The sequence below is a fragment of the Micromys minutus genome (assembly GCF_963924665.1).
Source record: "Micromys minutus genome assembly, chromosome: 16".
Classification (NCBI taxonomy): Eukaryota; Metazoa; Chordata; class Mammalia; order Rodentia; family Muridae; genus Micromys; species Micromys minutus.
In genome coordinates this window covers 6,842,955-6,862,489 of record NC_137985.1, presented here as the reverse complement: position 1 = coordinate 6,862,489, position 19,535 = coordinate 6,842,955, and the positions used below count along the sequence as shown (strand labels likewise).

General features: G+C 39.1%; 1 protein-coding gene across 2 annotated transcripts in view; it reads left to right on the top strand.

Annotated features, from left to right (window-relative positions):
• CNTN5 (contactin 5) overlaps positions 1-19,535 on the top strand; it is a gene marked incomplete at its 5' end in the record, with an annotated part of 653,203 nt that overhangs the window by 383,337 nt on the left and 250,331 nt on the right. For both annotated transcript variants that reach the window (XM_080930109.1, XM_080930108.1), the window contains one exon: positions 855-1,005. In XM_080930109.1, coding sequence (XP_080786235.1) covers positions 855-1,005 — 151 coding nt within the window. The remainder of the gene's footprint in view (positions 1-854; positions 1,006-19,535) is intronic.

Sequence of the window (19,535 nt, the reverse complement as noted above, 5' to 3'; positions counted from 1 at the left end):
GTACTTTCTTGTCAACTCACGTTTCAGTGTCTCCATAATGAGAGGTGGATGCAGCCATCAGTCACTTCAGTGCTTTTGGAGAAACTGTCGCAGCCCTTCTATTCAACAGACACACTTCCAAAAGAATCTGTTCTGTGTCAGTCCCAGGGGACAGGCAGAAGGGTCCCTGTAATCCTCCCCTGCATGGCCCCAACTGGAATGCATATCCCCCTTTACTGCTGCCCTGTCCTGCATCAGATGGCTTTAGTATGAGCATAAATTACTGCCTAGAAATGAGCAAATGTTCAACACAGATACTGTAGATTGTATATTTCAGAGAAAAAAATTAAGATAAATGTGGGAAGTCCTAATGAATGATGATACTTATTGAGACAAATGAAATAAATTTGAATTAAAATTCACATAATTCCTTTTTTTTAAGAATTTTTTCTTGGAAAATTGCAGCCACCTCTGTGTAATCCTAAAGTAACGTAACGAGAGCTAAATATAGTTGTAAATGGAAGTAAACAATTATCTCACCTAGAATTTAACTTCATCACTGCACAGAAACCCAAAGTCTAAGCAAAGTCTAAGTGACTCTCAGTTTTTCCCAGTTGACCTTGGTAATGATGAATCAAGTGTCATTTATTGAAGCATTCTTTATTTGTAAGCTCTGTGATACTTGAAACCATTAACCCATAATGGACAGATAATCAACAAAATCTTTCTTAATTAATAAATTTTATGTTAATGCCATATAATTTTTGTGAGATTTTAAAGAAAAATGTTTGCCAGAGAAAGGAATTGAACATACAGGTGAATGAAGTTGAATTTTTGGCTTTGCCTCTGATTGAAGTCGATTCTCTTTGCTTCAGCCTCACCACCCTCTTTTGAACTGAATCAAGTGAAGAAATCAATAATTGTTACCAAAGACCGGGAAGTGCTCATAGAGTGTAAACCCCAAGGATCTCCAAAGCCAGCCATCTCCTGGAGGAAGGGAGACAAGGCAGTGAGGGGAAACAAGAGGTGAGAACTTTATTTTACATTTCAATCTTGTACCATCAAAATTAATTTCTTGTTGTTAGTGTGTGCACCAGTGGACTTCTCCGAGATTCCTTCATGCATACACAGCAACACAGTGCATTCTAGATGTCCTAACTCTGTGACCCCTCCTCTCACTCACACCCTGCCTTCCCCCAATAGTTTCTCCATCTTGCTGAGATCAAAATCATGTTTCAGAGGTTGCAAATGAGGCACATGAAGTATATAAGTCTTACAGAGATTATGAGATGTTTCATAAACTAATTAAAATATGATTTTTTTTCTATATCTGATCCTAACAAGGTCTATCTCACTTCAGCAACTTCTTTGCTACCTAGTCAGAATTTCACTATATTTTAAATGAAACTTTCTGGGTTCAATTTTCATTTGGCCTTTGCATTATGGCGCACAACATATTGTCTGTGATCATTTTACAGTCTGTGTTTTCGTTTGATGCTGGTATTTAGATAATTTGAACATATTCTGGGTCTTCTGCATAGTCATTTTATGATCAAATTTCTGCCATGTGATGTTTTTGCCAGTGTCTGTATTTCTGTTTTTAATCATGTGGGTAAAAATAAAACAGGATTACCTTGGTGGTTACAAGCACGTGTGAAATATGTAGAGGAATTTTCAGCATGTCAATGTCTGTCTCTGGAAATCAAAAGGAAAGAAAAAAAAAAAAAAAGAACCAGACAATAAAAAGTAAATCATCGAGAATAACTAAGTAATTCATGTCAGCACTTAAAAGTTTGATAAGTTCTGCACGTGTAGAGGTAAGTACCAGAATAACCAAGTAATTCAAGTCAGCACTGGTTTCAAGTCTTACAAGTAACTTTAGATTTTTTTTTTCGAGAAATGTCTTTACAAAGTGATGTTTTAGCAAGTCTAAGGTATAGTGATCTAAATAATCTCAGATGAGCCTTGTTTCATGGCTGTGTTCAGGTGGGGCAGGCGGGACCTCATTGTTTAAGTAGGATGATCACACGGTATTCGAAGTCAGAATGAGTTTCTAGTTTCACAGAGAAGTCTTCTCTCATATAGAGGAGTACATAACCAACTGTTACATCAGCGGTTTGCTTTGGCCGAATTAAAATGTATAAGCTAGTCAATTTTGAAGAGGTTATTTTATTTTGTTTTGAGGCATCCTGGGAATCTCCTCCTATTTACTGAAGAGTGCTCATCAGCTGTTAAGCAATACCACACTGTGAGTTTAAAATTAGGAAGCATTGGTTTATACCAGAGGGGAGATATTAACAGGAGGAACAGGATTAGGAGTTGACTGTTACAAACAAATAAACCAATGAACATATAAATAAACATGTAAAAAAAAGGAAAATGGCAATTTTTAGAAATTGAAAGTTACAGTGTATTGGTTTTCCAGCTGTGTCTACCTGACTAGCCACACACCCCTAAATACTCAGGTCATGGGATGGATGCTGACTTCTAGCTCAGGTACCCCATTTATTTAGAAATGTCAGTACTCCTTATTGAAATGTTGATCAGAAAGGAGGCTGCAAAGTGAAATGTCTGTGTTTCACTTATTCAAGGAAAAACAAGATTTGACCACATTCTATCTTTCCCGGTCTACAATTTTAAAACAACAAACTGATTCTGCTTACAGACAAATAGTGGCCTTCCCCCACTCTGGGGCTGATAGATACAGCTGGACCAGTTGGCTGCTGTAACGCCAGATACTTACTAGAATGAGGGAGGAGCATCTCAAAATAAAGTTTACCCTGGGCATCACGAGACCTTGATCAACACAAACAACAAAATAAAATGGACAACTGGCACATGTATGTAATGTATGACACAGTGATACACAGTGCACATGGCACATATGCATCCCATGTCTAATCCCCAGAACAAAAACAAAGTAGGAATAGTAGCAAAATACCATGATCAGGGATGGACAATGAGCTACCATACAGTCATCACAGATTCTGTGACTGCTTCATTCACTTAGCCATAAAATGTACAAAAGAGGTAGATTATGAGTCTTAGGAAACTTAATAGTTGCTGTCTGTGTCCTCAGGCTCATCTATGTAGCATAATGGTTGGTCAGTGAGAACTGCTACTCAGCTGATTTACTTCAGCATCACTTGCAAGGGTGATGGCTGATTTTAAGCCAGGGATGCTCAGAACTGCAAGTACCTTTGCCTCGCCGAATACTTCAGGGTGTGAGAAAAGAAGTGTGTTCAACTGTTGTGCAACAGGGAGTGGGATTCTGTTCTAAACTTACTTCTTTTTTAACAATGTACAACACTGGAAGCTGGAAAGGTGTTCGGAGCACTGGGTGCTCTCTCAGAGGACCCACGTTTATTTTCTAACACCCACATAAAATGGACATTTATAACTATCTTTAACTCCAGTTCCATGAGGTTCAGTGTCCTCTTCTGAATTCTGCTGATACCAGACACATATGTGGTACGCTTACCTACACACAGGCAAAATACTCATACATGTAAAATAAAAAGTTAAAATCATCCTTGAAAATAACAAGTAACTTTGTTGACTTTTGAGAATTGAGTGAAATTATACATAGAAGATAAGTTGGCTTGTGTAAGGCAGGTTAGTATACGATTCTTATTAAAATGTGGGAATTGTGGTCCTTTTCTGGAGAGAAGGAGAGAGTAGCAGAAAAAGAAGCAACAGTGGGCAGGGGCAGAGGCAGGGGCAGGGAGAGGCAGAGGGGGAGGCAGAGGGGGAGGCAGAGGGGGAGGCAGAGGGGGAGGCAGAGGGGGAGGCAGAGCACACAGAGGCAGTGATGGCACCACCACTGTAACTGTGGATTTTCATTTGTGAGAAAAATACATTTAAGAAATGTGTTACTCTTGTGTATGATTGTGTGTGTCTCAGTGGATAGCTTGTGGGGGTATGTTTTCTGATTCTACCATGTTAGTCCTTGTGCTCTGCATTCAGGTCGTTGGACTTGCTAGCACATGTCATTATCCACTGAACTTATGCACCAGCAAAAGATAAGAACTTTGAGTTACTCCGTAGTACTACGGAGTTCCTCTTGGTGACCTGTCTGGTGTACTTATTCTTCATCCCAGCCTACTGCAATCCATCCCTCTATTACTGCTTGCTGTCTTTTGCCTATACATCATTCCAGGTCTTCGTAAGGTTTTTATACCAGAGAGCTAAGTCTTCACTTCTTTTATATTAAACATAAAGTAACTGGCTATCTATGGGAAGTTAAAAGGGGAAATACTAGGGCTATGGAAATGTCTCAGTTTGTGAAGTGCTTGCTATTCAAACATGAAGACCTGAGCTCAGATCCCCAACCTGGCTCCTCAATCATCAACGCCTGGCTCTGGTGTACACCTGTGACTTCCCTGCTGTAAGAGTTTGTGGGCAGAGACAAGGAGATTTCTGGAGCTCAATGCTTAGATTCAAACCTGCTAGTGAGCTCCCGAATCAGTTAAATTCCCTGTATCAAAAAAGGTGGAGAGCCTCTGAGATGTCTCAGCAGGTAACAAAATATGCCACTAAGCCTGGTAAAAAAAAGTAGCATCTCCACATCTCACATGGTAGAAGAAGAAAATAGACTTCTGCGAGTTATCTCCTTACCTCTACACATGCGCTATGGCAAACATATTCTCCCACACTACACACACAAAACAAACGAATAAACGTCAAAATACTTTAAAATGTGGAAGACATGGAGGGGAAAAAGTGTAACTTCAACCTGTCTCCACATATACACATGTCTGCACATTCGCACACATATTTGCACACATACACATGTCTGCACATTCGCACACTTATTTGCACACATACACATGTCTGCACATTCACACACATATTTGCACACATACACATGGCTGCACATTCGCACACATATTTTCACACATACACATGGCTGCACATTCGCACACTTATTGGCATCCGTGGCATATGCAACTCACCCTCTCACTCCCTCCACCTTTGCACAGTATTAACCAGGATAATTTTTTAAATATTTCCCTTCCTTCCTCCTTGCTCCTTCTCTCCCTCACTTTCTCTCTACCTCTCTACAACCTCCACTTATACACATTAGGATGGCTCTGTGTTTTAACATGGAATTTTAGAGATCTGTCGAAAGACATTTACTTTGGTCTCTTTATCACTTCTGTTCATTTTTCCTCTTGAAATGAGTGCATTTGAGTCCTCAGTGTAGAGACTGCATGGTGACCGTCCCTCTGACATACCATCACCAGACTTGTCTGCCCATCAAGCTCCTACTGGATTCCCACTCCAGCTCATTATTCCCATTACTTGGCCATTAACTTTTGTTAAAACATAATCACCCAGAAACACTCTTGCTGTTCACACACATTACATCTTCATTATTGCACGTTAAACTTTCGTTAAACTTTCTCTGTGCTCTGTTTACCGAGGGAAAAATACCAGGTTCTGAGCAAAGACGTGGTCTGCATCCTTCGAAATGGTGTCTGTCTTGGTTGTCATTGACTATCATCAAAATATCGTAGATGTCTAAAAGTTGGTGTGAAGTCTTAAAATTTTTAAATAATTCAAGTATGGCCTTTTATTTCTAGGCAAAGGAAGTTAGCAGTTGCAGACATAGTGAATTATAATACAGATGAGTACTAAAGAAATTTTGAAGTAAAAAAATTTAAATGGTAGAATATAGGGGTGGCAATATAGGATATGTGTTCTTTTATGGGACAAAATCAAAAGACAGATTTGGCCTCAGTTCTTTGTGCAGACCGCCTGTTCTCTAAAGGTACCTCGTAATGGCCAACTTTTCAACTTCCTCATTTAACATGCATTGAAAATTGCTCTTGAAGTACCTATTAGTTGGCTTCTTCTGGGAATTCATGTTGTGTTTATTGGGCAACAACGATCAAGCTCACATACTGACTCACAGACAAATGGAAAAATATACTCTTCATAAAAGCCCTACAGGACAGTGTTCCTGCGGGGGAAGCAGGGTCTTCTTGCTCTTTGTGGGAAAGAAGAAGAATTCATGAGCATAATTAGGGTCCTTTTTCCACCCCTTATATCTACCTCCATGCTGTGTTTGCTAATGAACATGCTGTTGTGTTGCTTTCTCAATGATGGTGTCTTTTATATATTAATAACATAAAACAATGCAGACCCTAGGTGTCTGCTTGTTGTTTGGCATCTAGAAATTGTACAATAAGGTTAAATGAGCATCCATTCATCAAGTGCATATTATCCTTATTAAATGAAAACCTACGCTTTTGGAGGAAATTAAATAATCAAAATGATATAAAATACCTCAAAGAAAATGAGGTTGCTATCTGACCCCTTATGAGTGGTGATACCTCATGACCTGCTCACAGTGAGTGTGCAATGCGCTATCACCCAGAGCTGGCTCTTTTGTGGCTTCCCTGAGACCAGGAGAAAAGGGCAGGACATCTTACACTACTATTGTAGGATTTAGGATATACTCAGAATCAGGAAAAATTGAACTGCACAAGACTTGACCTTCTTCAGTCACCCTCAAAATGTTCATAACAATACAAAAAACAATAATGAGTCATTGTCACAGGCACATTCCTGACCTCTAGGTACATTATCCCTCCAAGTAGAAGTGGGATAAACTAAGCAATGATCGAGACGCTGATTATCTCCACACTTGGAGGCTGAGGCAGGAAGAGCAAGAGTTGGAGGCTGGTCTAGTCTTCAAAGTGAGAAATGATCAACAACTTGTTCAAGCTTACAACTCTGAAAGTCCATTAAAAGCTAACAAAGGCTCTTCCACTCTACCCTTCTCCTTGCCAGTCACTGAATTCAGACAGTAGAAGTGGCCTTAACTGTCATTGTGGAAGAAACACATCCCAGAAGACCCAGGATGCTAGTCTGCATGTTCTGATCCATCTTTCCTGATCCTAAAAAGCTTCAGATATTAAGAAACTATAACCATAGAAAAGAAATAGCATAAATCCTGGAGCTTAAAATGGTTAATAAATAGTAGTGTTAGCGAATGGTGATATAGAGAAAGACTAATAAAACCCATGATTTCTAGAAATTATAACCCATATACTTATAACAAAAAGAGATACAAAGTACATAGAAAAAACAAATAGCTTCACATTCATATGAATTTAAAAGGCCAATTATATGCTTACATTTTTTATTAAATAAGCATACACATACAAGTAACCTTACATAGTAATGAGATCACTCTTTGGGAGGAGAGCATTGGACTTAAAGGACACTCACCTCAGTCTACATGAGCTATATCTCAGAGACAATCAGACTATGAGCTATGTACCTGACAGACTGCAAGACTGGAGGATAAGGTTTTGGGACACAGAAAAAATGATGAAAAGACCAAGCTAGAATAGTAGATCTTGACCAAGCTAGGCCACCATCACAGTGGCACAGGAGTTCAAAGCCAAAACCACATGGAATATAGAGGTAGTACTAATGGTCAAAGGATATCAGGAAGTGTGCTTTGGTTTGGAAGAATAGGTCTAATCTGAGTATATCAGAATAATCTAATCTGAGCATAACAAATGCACTCGTGAATATATAGGAAAATCTGTAATCATTAGAGCTTCCAGAAATAAATAGGCAGTAAGGTGCTGAGTCATAGCAATGAAAGTCAAGTCAAACTCTCTAGGAAAACAAACCAGAGATTCATTCTGCATATCCACATACCATAGCACACACACCTTATATGTGATACACCTCATGTACATATACATCCCCACACAGGACATGACTTCACACATATCCACCACATACACAGCACACCCATGTCCATAACATACTACACAGTGCACAGGGACACGCACAATTTTATAGCATTGGTAATATGTAATATGTTTTTATATATAGAACTGTATAGTTTTCCAACTCTGCTTCTGCAGAGCATTTGATAAGTGCATAGTAAAATTATGTCATACCATGGATTTCAAATCATGTAAATTTGGAATAAATTGTATTTTGAGAGGAAACACATGTACATTCATTCTTACATTTAAAAACTGGGAATAAAAACAACTCCTGTTCAAAGGCTGGAAATGCATAAAGTGGTAATCAATTTTAATCTTCTCTTTTATGGTTTTCCATATTTTCTAAAATTTTACACTGTTTAGAAGAAGAACATTTAGGAGACATCATAAGATTTTATAGTAGGTACTTGTTAAAAGTGTTAAAATGTTCCATTGCTAATCACATGGTTCAAATTTAAATAATGTAGATTTCCTCTCATTCTTTAGGACAGAATGTTATTATTACTGTCTTCAAACTACATTGAACTTTCACTGCGAGGGGGTATGACCATCCCTGCCTGATTTTAAACATTGTAACACTTTATTTTCTTGTTTCTTCTTCCTTTGCTACTCCCTGATCACTCTCAGCAATAGTGCAATCTCAGAAGAAAGACCTGCCTTTCTACTCTGAGTATCTAACCAAATGCAATCATGAAAATGTACAAGTAGTAGGAAGGTAAACGGTTTAAAATCACTTCAAACACTGGTTTTCAATAACGTGCCAAAAATGAACTTAGTTTCTCTACCGACGCAATAAGCCAAGTCAAGGCAAACAGAAAAAGTATAAAAGCAAGTTTACTGGGAGCAACTCTCAGGTAGGTTCACCGGGCAAAGAGTGGAGATAGAGAGCTCAACCTAAGGCTTTTATAGACCTTCTGAGGAGGGTGATGAGTTGTGAGCTTGAAGCTGGAACCATGACCATGTATGGTCAAAAGCAAACCACATAAGGCAGGGATTTGGGTGGCTGGCAATATCAAGGGAGGCGGTACCAGGAATGGGAAACTGAGCTTTTGGCACCCGTTTTTTAATTGGAGGCATTCTGAGCAGGAAATGATGGAGAAAGGTGGAAGCAGGCAGGGGTTCCAACCAAACAGAACCTTCTGAATAAGATGCTGATATTTAAACTCTGAGTTAAGTGACTGGTTTAAAATTACCAGTCACAAGGCAGTTTTAAAGCCACATCTGTTGTTGGTCAATAAATCTCTAATTCTACAAACAAAGAGACTGAAAATGAAAGTGGAACAACATTCCAACCCACATGAAGTGGAATGCCAGTTCCACCACCTTCTTACACATGCTTCCAAGATTCTCTAGGGCTGCCAGCTGTAGCTGGCCTTGAGCTTACGTCCATTCTCCTGCCTTTGCCTTTGGATGCTGACAGTGTGTGGCCATGCCTGCCTACAATTCAGTTATATTTTTGTTATTCTATTTCTATGTTGGGGTTAATTCAGGGTCTCACACATGACAGACAGGCACCCCACCTGAAGGATGTATCCCCAGCCTTCCTTTCATGTTTTCTGTTGAGACAGTGTCTCACTGTGTAGCCCAAGCTGGCCTCAAACTCTGTCTTCTCCTGTATGGACACTAGTGCTCAGAATATTGTTATAAATAGCTACACTCAGAATTCTTTCTTAGTACCTGTTCCACATTTGGATTCAGCTTTCTGTTCTAAATTCACCAACTTTGACACCTACTTCATAGCCATTTTGACACGTGCTCCCCTCCACAGACCTACACACACACACACACACACAGAGAGAGAGAGAGAGAGACAGAGACAGAGACAGAGAGAGACATAGAGAGACAAAGAGAGGAGACAGACAGACACAGACTCACACACACAGACACACAGACACACAGATACACAGACACACACAACCCCTCTTAAAATAATGAAGAACTTTTAGTAATCTCTCCACACATTTTGTGACTAAAACTATAAGATGTCTTAGGTTTCAACTGTATATAAATCCTAGAACTGTAGACCACAAGCTCTTTTGCAAAATAAATAGATTCTAAGTACTGAGGAAGCAGTTGTACTGCTTCTCAGAAGCACCTTAAGGGAAGCCCCTCGTCTTTGTTGATTGTCTCTCCTGGGCCCATGTGGTAATTTGTATGTGGTAATTTTATTGTTCAAATATGAACCAAGAGGACAAGGACAAAAACAAACCCAGGCAAACTAGTCCTTAGTTTGGTCAACGCCTTCTATCCGCCTAAGACACATCGCAGTTTTAAATAAAAAGAAACGGTGGGTCCTTTCAAAGCCAAGGCTTTGCTCGGCAGTGCAGCTTGTAGTGATAAAATTCTTTATCTAGTTAAAAAGAATTTCGTGCAAACCCAAATGTGGACAATTTTTCATTTCTTTTCAAACTCTACCGTGATGGCTCAGTCATTTGTTTGTCTTCTAGAAAATAATCAAATTTGCTTCTGGCTTATCATCCTGTTTTCTTATTTTTAAATTCAAATCTATTTCTAACTGGTACAATAAATAAAGGAAATTGCTTATTTTGGTGACAACCATATGATATTTTCATACATGACTCATTATATACATATAACACATATTGTTTACATCAGGGTAAGGATCCTTGTTTCTTCAGGTTTCATCATCTTTATATAAGATTATTTTTTAACTTTTAAAATTCTAAGGAGATCGGCCCCATCTATAGTTCTCTGAGACATAACACCACAGACTTCCTCTAACATTTTGTTGAAATGACATTTCACTCATTTGCTTTGTGCACATGAACAGGTTTGGGCACATGCAGGCTGCAGGGCAGCAGAGATGAGAGTAGGAGCTGCAGTAGACAGTCTTCTTTCAGGCATATGCATCCTGGGAATCACACACCGATCTTTGGACTTGCAGTAGGTGCCTTTCCCCACTGAGCTGTCTCCCTCTACTACTGCCCCTGCTCTGTCCCTGCCTTTGTCTTCCTCCATGGCTAAGCACATGGTGGTACCTGCTACTCTCTGGCCCCAGCAGCAGCTTCTCGCCCTCCCGAGGCTCTCTGCTCACATTCCCAGCATCCTGGTAAAAATCAAAACTGTTGAGGCTTGTGATTTATCAATCAGATTCATATCAGTAAATTCTAACTTCTCAAAATGTCCACACAATTAACTCAGAGCCAGCTGATACTGATATAAATGTCCGTGTAGATAGGAAAAATTGTCCTGTAATAATCCACCTGCTTTGTTCCCCCTTTCCTATCTCTCCTGCCTTTTCAACACTCTGCCTTCTATCTTTTCCACTGCCCAATCACAAGCCTTGCCTTATTTTATGCCTGGCCTCACCTGCATATAGACATCAACCACATACATACATGTGAGAATACATGTATCTCTTTAACCCTAATTTTTCATCCAGCAGAAGAAAAGTGCAAATTGCACACTAATCATCTCAATGCCCAAGTTTCACTGTGCTATCAGTGTTCACTTCCTCTACTTGGTAAGAAACTAGATCACACATGTATTCGTGATGGATACAATAAAAAAATGTCAATGGCTGTTTCTGTCTTTTCATTAACAAATTGATCAGAAGATCTTATAGTATACGTAAGTTATTTGTCAAATAAGTATCGCAATACTGCTGCCTCCGACCCAATTTTACCATTTTTGATATACCTTAGTTTGAACAAAACACAGTGTTTCAAAATTCATTTCATTTCTCGGAACCATAAAACAAAATAATACAAATGAACTCAGAAACAATGTTCATACTCTATTAAATTGTTGATTAAAAAAGAGAGGAGGAAAAGTTTTTGTGGTTTCAAATCTTGTACCAGTACTGTTGGCGTTGACTCAACACTTTGGCAATGACAAATCTTCAAATACTCGACCTATAATTACATGCAGAGGACAGGACATCAGAAAGACTTTAATTGCTTTTTCCTGGTATGTTCCAAATTGAAGGTCATAGAAGAGCTTCAGAGTCCTCCCCAAAGACCTTCAAGCATGCCTTTCCATTTCCTGTAGTCACCACCAGCCTGTCTCTTGTTTCCTTTTTCCCTTAATTGTTAAATATCACAAAAGAGGCATCAACTCCCACAGGGAGGTATCAAGGAAGAAGTAGGGCAATTTAAGCCATAAATGACAACAGAATAAGGCAGCTCCTGTTGTCCTGGCAGCATCTCTAGCTTGCAGCTTTACATCTCTACCTAATTACCAGTTTAGCAAACAGTTCATAAATTCTACTTCTAACTATGGTTCATTTATCCCAGTTACTATAAACAGTTACACAAGTGGCCTGGCTGTGCACTCCAAGTAGGCACAACTTGAACAAGCCATTAATTGCTTAAAGGCTTATCTTTTTTCAAAAGCCCCCCAGACTACAACTTTCAGCTTAATTTGCCCTTAATACAAACAACAACTAAAATATTTGGGAATTCAAGCATCTAAGTGCATGTTACTGACTGATCCTGCTACCTCCCCAAGTGACTCTTTGCTAACCACAAAATAGCAAAGAAGGAAGATTCAGAGATTGCTGAAGAAAAGGACTTTACAGAGAAGATGTTTTCTTGCTTCTGGGATTAGCTACTAATCCCAATAGTCACTTCTCTTCAGTTTTTGCATAAATCATTCTCTAATTTAACTATGGCTGATTCATAATGGGAATTTGAGGCATAGTTACAAATTAGAGTGCAGACATTGTATTAACCTTGACTTCAATAAAAACAAACTCCAGACCATTTTCATAAAAGATAACCCAAAAAGATACTCCCATTAACATGCCTGCTTCTCTTCACAATAAAAACAGCTCGTCCTAGAACCAAGAGTTGGTCAAACTGCAGAGAATAAGCATCAGTGAAGTGGGCGATGCCAAATGAGATGTTTTATTACTTCTTCCCAGAGGCTCAGAGAGTGCTGTGAAAGAGGGCGTGGAAACATTGTAGGAGCCAGACATCAGGGAAGACCAGAGTCAAACCGTGTTTTCTGAGCACAAGAGGTTATCTGTATTCAGGGACTCAACAGAGTAGTGGTTGACTTCTCAAGAAATATAAGACCAAGCCAGTCACTCCTCTAATGTAGAATAAAGAGGGGTTCACTAGGAGTCATTGACAGTTGATGCTGTCTGGGTGAAGGAAGAATACATTTTCTTCAAGAATATAACCCTAATATGTGAGCCACACTCCAAGAGATGGCCCTATGCCCATGAGCAAATGTGCAGCATAAGTTAGACTCTGTGTATCATTTAAAAAAAAGAAAAGAAAAGAAATTGTGAAATTGGGAAGGAATAGGGAGGTAGAGATGTTGATCTGGGAAGAGTTAGGGGGAATGGCTATGCTCAAAATAAAACATATAAAATTCTCAAGTGATTAATAAAATATAAAAACATAAAATAAGGTAGACATGTACATATAAACACATACAAATATGTAAATGTTTATACATATACATATATATGCAGAGACCATATTTTAATATGTTCTCTGTGATCTTGGTAATATCTGGAGGAATGATATTCCTAAATGAATTCTGTCATTCTCTTTCATAATTGTGCATAATCCATCTCTTTATTTATACCACATAAGAACAGTCTGGGGATAATTACATGTAGTTTGATTCATTTCAAGGAAAACTGACTCTTGTTTAGTAGATATTGAAAGTAAGATACTATGCCAGTTCATATCAAAATAAGAGAAAGAAGCCCTGTCCCCAAGAGGCACTGTTAAGCACTCAGAGGTAACACTGGTTTTGACCCCTACAGTACAGAGAGAAAGAGCTGTCCCCACTGAGGCAATGAATAAAATAGCTCTTGTGTCCATAGGGACTGTTAGATGTGTCTTACTTTTTTGTAATACTCCTAATTATATAATATTCTAAGAAAGATACAGTTGCCCATTTTAATTTGTCATAGATGGCTTGGGCTCATATACTTAGGAAGTAGCTCAGGCAAATATTGTCCAGTTCTGTTTTAAGCACAAATTGCCCTCAAGCTGTTGAACTTCACAAAACCCTGTGAAAGTCCATAGAGTACAAAAATAAAATCTGGATAGAAAACATAGAAAAGGTTTTCGATGAATTATTTGAAAAGATTCTTGAATATGATGTTTTAGAAAAAAAACTGTATTTTAGAAAACAAGTTCAGAATTTGAGAAAGTACTACCACAAATCTAGGGACACTTTATTAAAATGTATATAATAACTTGGGTCAGAGGGTAGATCAGGAGTAGAAAAGAGAAATAAAGTGGAGGGTTTAAGTATCTGAAAACTGAGGACTCTGATAGCTAGACTGACTATTTCCTTACCTTGATATTTCAGATCTCAAAACATTCTGTTCATCTGTGAACTCATGCCCCTTAGAAAACAGAAAAGCAGTTAACTAGACATCTTTAGCCAGTGTGGGAAGAAAAGAATTCAAAACTAGGGAAATGTTCTAGCTTTACCTTACTGGGTCTAAATTCTGAGAGAAGCAGGTTAGAGGAAGGAAAGGTGACTTGGTTCATGGTTCCTGATGTGAATGTTCGCGGCCATCTTGGCCTGTGGAAAGAAGAACATCACGACTGGAGCAGTGTACCTGGGATACTGCTTGCCTCATGTCAGCCAGGAAACACACAGAGCCCATGGGAACAGAATATTTCTCCCTTCAACTATCCCCAGTGACCTGCCTTTTCAAAAAGACCTCATCTGTTAAGTTTCTGCTGTTCCCCAAAGTCTAATCAACTATGACTCTATCCATGGCGTAATTGATAAGCCCAGGCTTCTGGTGATCCAATCCCCTCACCACAGAGTACTTCTCTGTGAGAACTAGGTCTCTACACAAGTGTCCTTTCTGTATCACATCAGGATATAAACCACAATAGGAGGAAAGCAAAGCCTCTATTGTGTGCATACTACTTAGTTGTTGGTAAAGAAAAAAAAGTTCAAATAATCAGTAGAAAAAAAATACAAGAATTTTTATGGAGTTTTACTACAGTTTTAAAAACAGAAACTTTAAATTTGCATTTCTATGCAATGAAACTAAAAGGCTGAACAAATGATTTACAATGGCATCCACAGGAAATCTTGAGACCATATGAGGATGGAAGGATATTATGCTTTGGGGAAAATGAGATGTTTTCATTTAAATTCTATTTTGAGCTTAAAATACAGTTGAATTTCTTCATGAATGTTAACTTTTCCCAGGCTGTATTATTCTCAAGGTCCCCATATTTTATTAGCGGCATCTTTATCCATCTTGTTCTGACTGAAGCCAGAAAAGCATTTTAAAAGTACTATGTTCTCAAAGGTTTTCCCAAAAACACTTTTTTCTTCTTCTTCTTCTTTTTAAAGACTCCATGTAAAGTAATTTCAAAGACAACAAATAGTTTGGTTTTCAAGATTTTCCCAGAGAAATTCAGAGACATTTTCTGTCTTCCATCACCTCGGCAAGTCGGCGCCTCTGGACTAAAATAACTGTTAATGTCTAAACACCTCTACATAGGTGTTTCTATTTCTTAAGAATGTTAAACAAATTTTCTGTTCTTTGTATCTCTATTTGTAGGTGTGTGTGTTTGTGCGTATGAGTGAATGTATGTGTCTGTGTATTTGAATGTGAGTTGGTATGTGTTCATGTGTGTATGTGTATAATGTGTGTGACTCTGTGTGTGTGCATATGTGTGTGACTCTATGTGTGTGTGTGTGTGTGTGTGTGCGTGTGTGTTCCTATTCTGTATAACTGAGCAGAAACAGGGAAAGAAAAAGACGAGGATGTCTAAGAATAGACATGGGTATAGTTCATGTTTTTTCGAGACGTATGACTTAGCCTGTAAAGCTTTGGTGTGCTACTTCCTGTGTTGTACCAGGTCATTTAACATATGCAAGTTACACAGGCCTCCAACACACTGTGCAGACGAAGATTTCCTTGACCTGTTTGTCCCTTGCCTATACCAGGTGGTAAAGATTTAATTTAAACAGTTATTATATTATTCTAGCTGACATCTACGCTTTTAAAGTTACTGTCAAACACACATACATACATACACACACACACACACACACACACACACACACACACACTTACACACACAAAATAATTGAAACAATATTTGGAAAATCATTGGCATCACATCAGTATTACTTAATAGTGGGCAAATGAACTTGTAAAAATAATTTATCTATTTGGAAGATGCTTGACTGTTATTCAAATTTTTCTTATAGTCAATATTCATTAATAAAAATTTTACTGAAAATAAAGACTGTATGATTTGATCAGTAACAATAATTGAGATTGTTTGGTTTGACCCTCAGCACTGCCGGAAGGTAAAGGAGATACCAGGAGGAGACTGAATGAGTTAGAAACATGGACTCAGTCAATCAGCAGTTATTTTCTTGGTCAGCCCTGTGTCATGGGAAATAAAACAAGTCTTGGATCTGTGAAGTCCCCTGCCCGCAGGTGTTCTCAGTGAGTGGGGTGCAGGCTTGCATCCAGGAAGGGCAGCCCCAGCCAAGCTCCCACAAGCCATAGAATATTAACTCCCAGGCACCTTCTGAGCCTGAGTTTCTTCTTTCTGAAATGAGGCCATGGGAAATAAATTAGAGCAATCTTGAGGACTGGGCACATGATCTTACATGATGTCTAGCATGTAAAGGACACTTAACAATCAACACCCATGCTGCCAAGAAACGGAAGTGGCATCTGTGTGAATGTAAGCCAGGCAGTCTTCCTGTGCATGAGGGAGTGGACTTTCAGTTTGTTTTTGAATTATATTATATGTTTTAAAAGGCAGCTGATGTTGGCCCATTTATGTCAGGAGCTCTTTTCAGCCAACGGACCCCCAGTGCCTCACCGTCTTTCTTCAAATCTCGAACCACAATCTGCCTCACTCTTGCATGTTCTCCTATGATCTGTAAATATAGTTTGGAGACTCTCTGGGTGCCATTGGCTTCAATTTTTATTATTTTTGTTCTTTGCTTATTTCTATCACTAAGCTCTGAGCATGGGAGGATAGTTTGTACATTTCAGAGTGGGAACAGGAAGGGGAAGGGAAGGGAAGGGAAGGGAAGGGAAGGGAAGGGAAGGGAAGGGAAGGGAAGGGAAGGGAAGGAAAGGGAAGGAAAGGAAAGGAAAGGAAAGGAAAGGAAAGGAAAGGAAAGGAAAGGAAAGGAAAGGAAAGGAAAGGAGATGAAAGGAAAGGAAAGGAAAGCTTTCTAATGAGATTACAGAAGCACACATCTCTCTGTGCATCATTTTCTCAAGGGTGCATGGAGAAAAGTTCAAGCCAAATTATGAAGGATAACATAAAGAGTGGAAGAAATGACACTCTGAATTTCTTTTAAACTGTTGTTAGGATAAAATGACATTATTAGAATTTTTCACCTAGAAACTCCACTGTTTCCTACAGGATTACGTCACAGCAGCATGGCATTGAATCACAAGTACAAAGTAGAATTGTTTTGCATTGTTTATTTAAGAATGTTAGGTCAGTATAGTCAGTTGTCTCTGCTAGCTCCTGTGCAGTAGCTTACACTCTCTTTCCCTGGTTGGAAGAATTAACAGAATGACTACTAACTAGCGAAAGACGGTACTGAGCAGTTGGTTTTCCCATCTTTCCAGCACTTACCCACTGAACCACACAAAGCCTTCTTTATGTGTAGTTTAAATAATGGTGATGCTCAGAAAAGCAGCCTCTGAAACAAGCATCCAGCTGTATTCAAAGCCAGAGTTTTCTAATGTGTCTCCTCTGGTGTACCTTTCCTGTGCCCAGTCTTTTAGGCCCCATTCACATTAAACACAAGTCTGAATACTTTTGACAAACCACTTAGCACTGCTTAAAACTCACAGGTAAGTCATTTTAACTAAACTCTTGATAACACTCCACTTTCCAAAATGTTCCTGCATAATTTTGAATGATTATAAAATTGTCATTAAAAATTCAGTATGTGGCATACCACATCAGAAATGTTACATCTGTGTGAATTAATATGTAGAATATGGCTGTGTTTCCCACCCATACTGAGATAAATGCTTAAATTTTTATGTGATTATCCTCTGTGTGTGTTGTATGCCGAGAGAGGCATTGGGGAGGTAGTGTGGCTGCACCTGTGTGCCTGCTATAAAATTTCCAGTTCCTTTCTCTTGAAGTCCATTAGGGGTCTGGAGTGCTGGCAGGGACACTGAAGCTAGATGTGTATGCAAACTGTCCAAAGCATCACCAGCAGCACATATGACTTACGTCTGAAGGGAGTAGACAACATACTACCTCCCTGGCCCGTATTCTGAGCGATGGCGTATGATGATGATGTATGATAGCTACTCTGTCTTCTCAGTGGTCATCATTGATTTTGGATTTCTTGATGTGTTTTACAACATAATATGGTTAACTCCAAAACCCTGGTGTTTTAATTGTCAACAGAAAAATGCCCTGTCTTTCCCTAGCTCAGAATTCACAGATTTATTGTTGTGGTTTGAATGAAATGGTCTCTGTAGGCTCATATATTTGAGGGCCTATATTGGACACATTGGATGCCATGAGTTATTTAGTAGCCATGTTGTTACCAAATCAACAATGATGGAGTTACAGCATCTGTGGCCATGTAACCCATGTTTTCCTTAATAATGGCACCAGTACAAAAGCCTGGATTCTAACAATTGCAAAATGCCTAAGAGAACCCATGGGGTGATTTCCTCTAGTTAAAAGGTAAACATTGTGGATTTAATAAGGAAAGATATGATATTGCATGCCAAAAATCTTTGGCAAGAATGCATCTTCCACCTGAGTAATGATGAAGGAAAGAGAACTCTATGCCCACCTCAACCTGCAAAGGCCGAGGCAGCCACAGGGTATGACAAATCTCTATTTATGAGGGAGAAGGAACTGAGTTTGTGTAGATATCTTTAGGGAAGGAAGTGGTAAACAGGACCCAGATAGAACTTGAGGGTACTCGGGGCTTAGAGAAACATTACTTGTCATTCAATGGATCTTGAACAAAAAATGTGCATCTCAAACTAGTGAATGTGCACATGTGTTCTCAGTATTGGATTTGTTATGGATCTTGGAGAACATGGAGCCTTACTGGAGAAAGTATGTCACTGTGACTATGCTCTGAGAGTTGGTGGCCTCACCCCATTTCCAAGTCCTCTCTTTGCTCCCTGTGCTTATGATAGAGATGCTTATCAGCTTCCTGTTCCTGGCAGCCAGCCTGCTGTTTGCATGTGTGTGGACCATGACGGCCTCTTACCCACCTAGAACAAGAAGCCAGAATAAACGCCCTTATCTAGACATTGCTCTTGGTCGTTGTCTCATCACAGCCACAGAAAAGGAACAGTTGCCTTTGGATAATGGCAGAACTAATACAGTAAGCAGAGGTGGTAAGATTCCTCCTGAGAAAAGGGACTGTATATTCTCAAATATTTTCTTAGGAATTATAAGCTGTCATATTTTATACTTATCTCCAAATATAGGCAGATTTAGTTTGGGGTAGATTGTATAACAAGTATTAGTCTTTGACTTTGCTGGCCCATGGAAAGTGGCACTATTAGGAGGTGTGGCCTTAGAAGTGGGCTTTGAGGTGCCTATGCCCAAGCTCTGCCTAGTGCAGAAGCAAGTCCTGGCTGACTGAAGATGAAAACGTAGAACTCTTGACATCTCCAGCACCAAGTCTGCTTACACGCTGCCATGCTCCTACCATGATGGTAATGAACTGAACTTCAGAAACTGTAAGCCAGCCCCAACTAAATGTTTGCTTTTGTGTCTTCACAGCAATGGAACCCTAACTAAGACAATAGGGCTCTTTCATTCTGCTAACAACTCATATTGTGTTTGAATCTAGTTGGTACTGTCT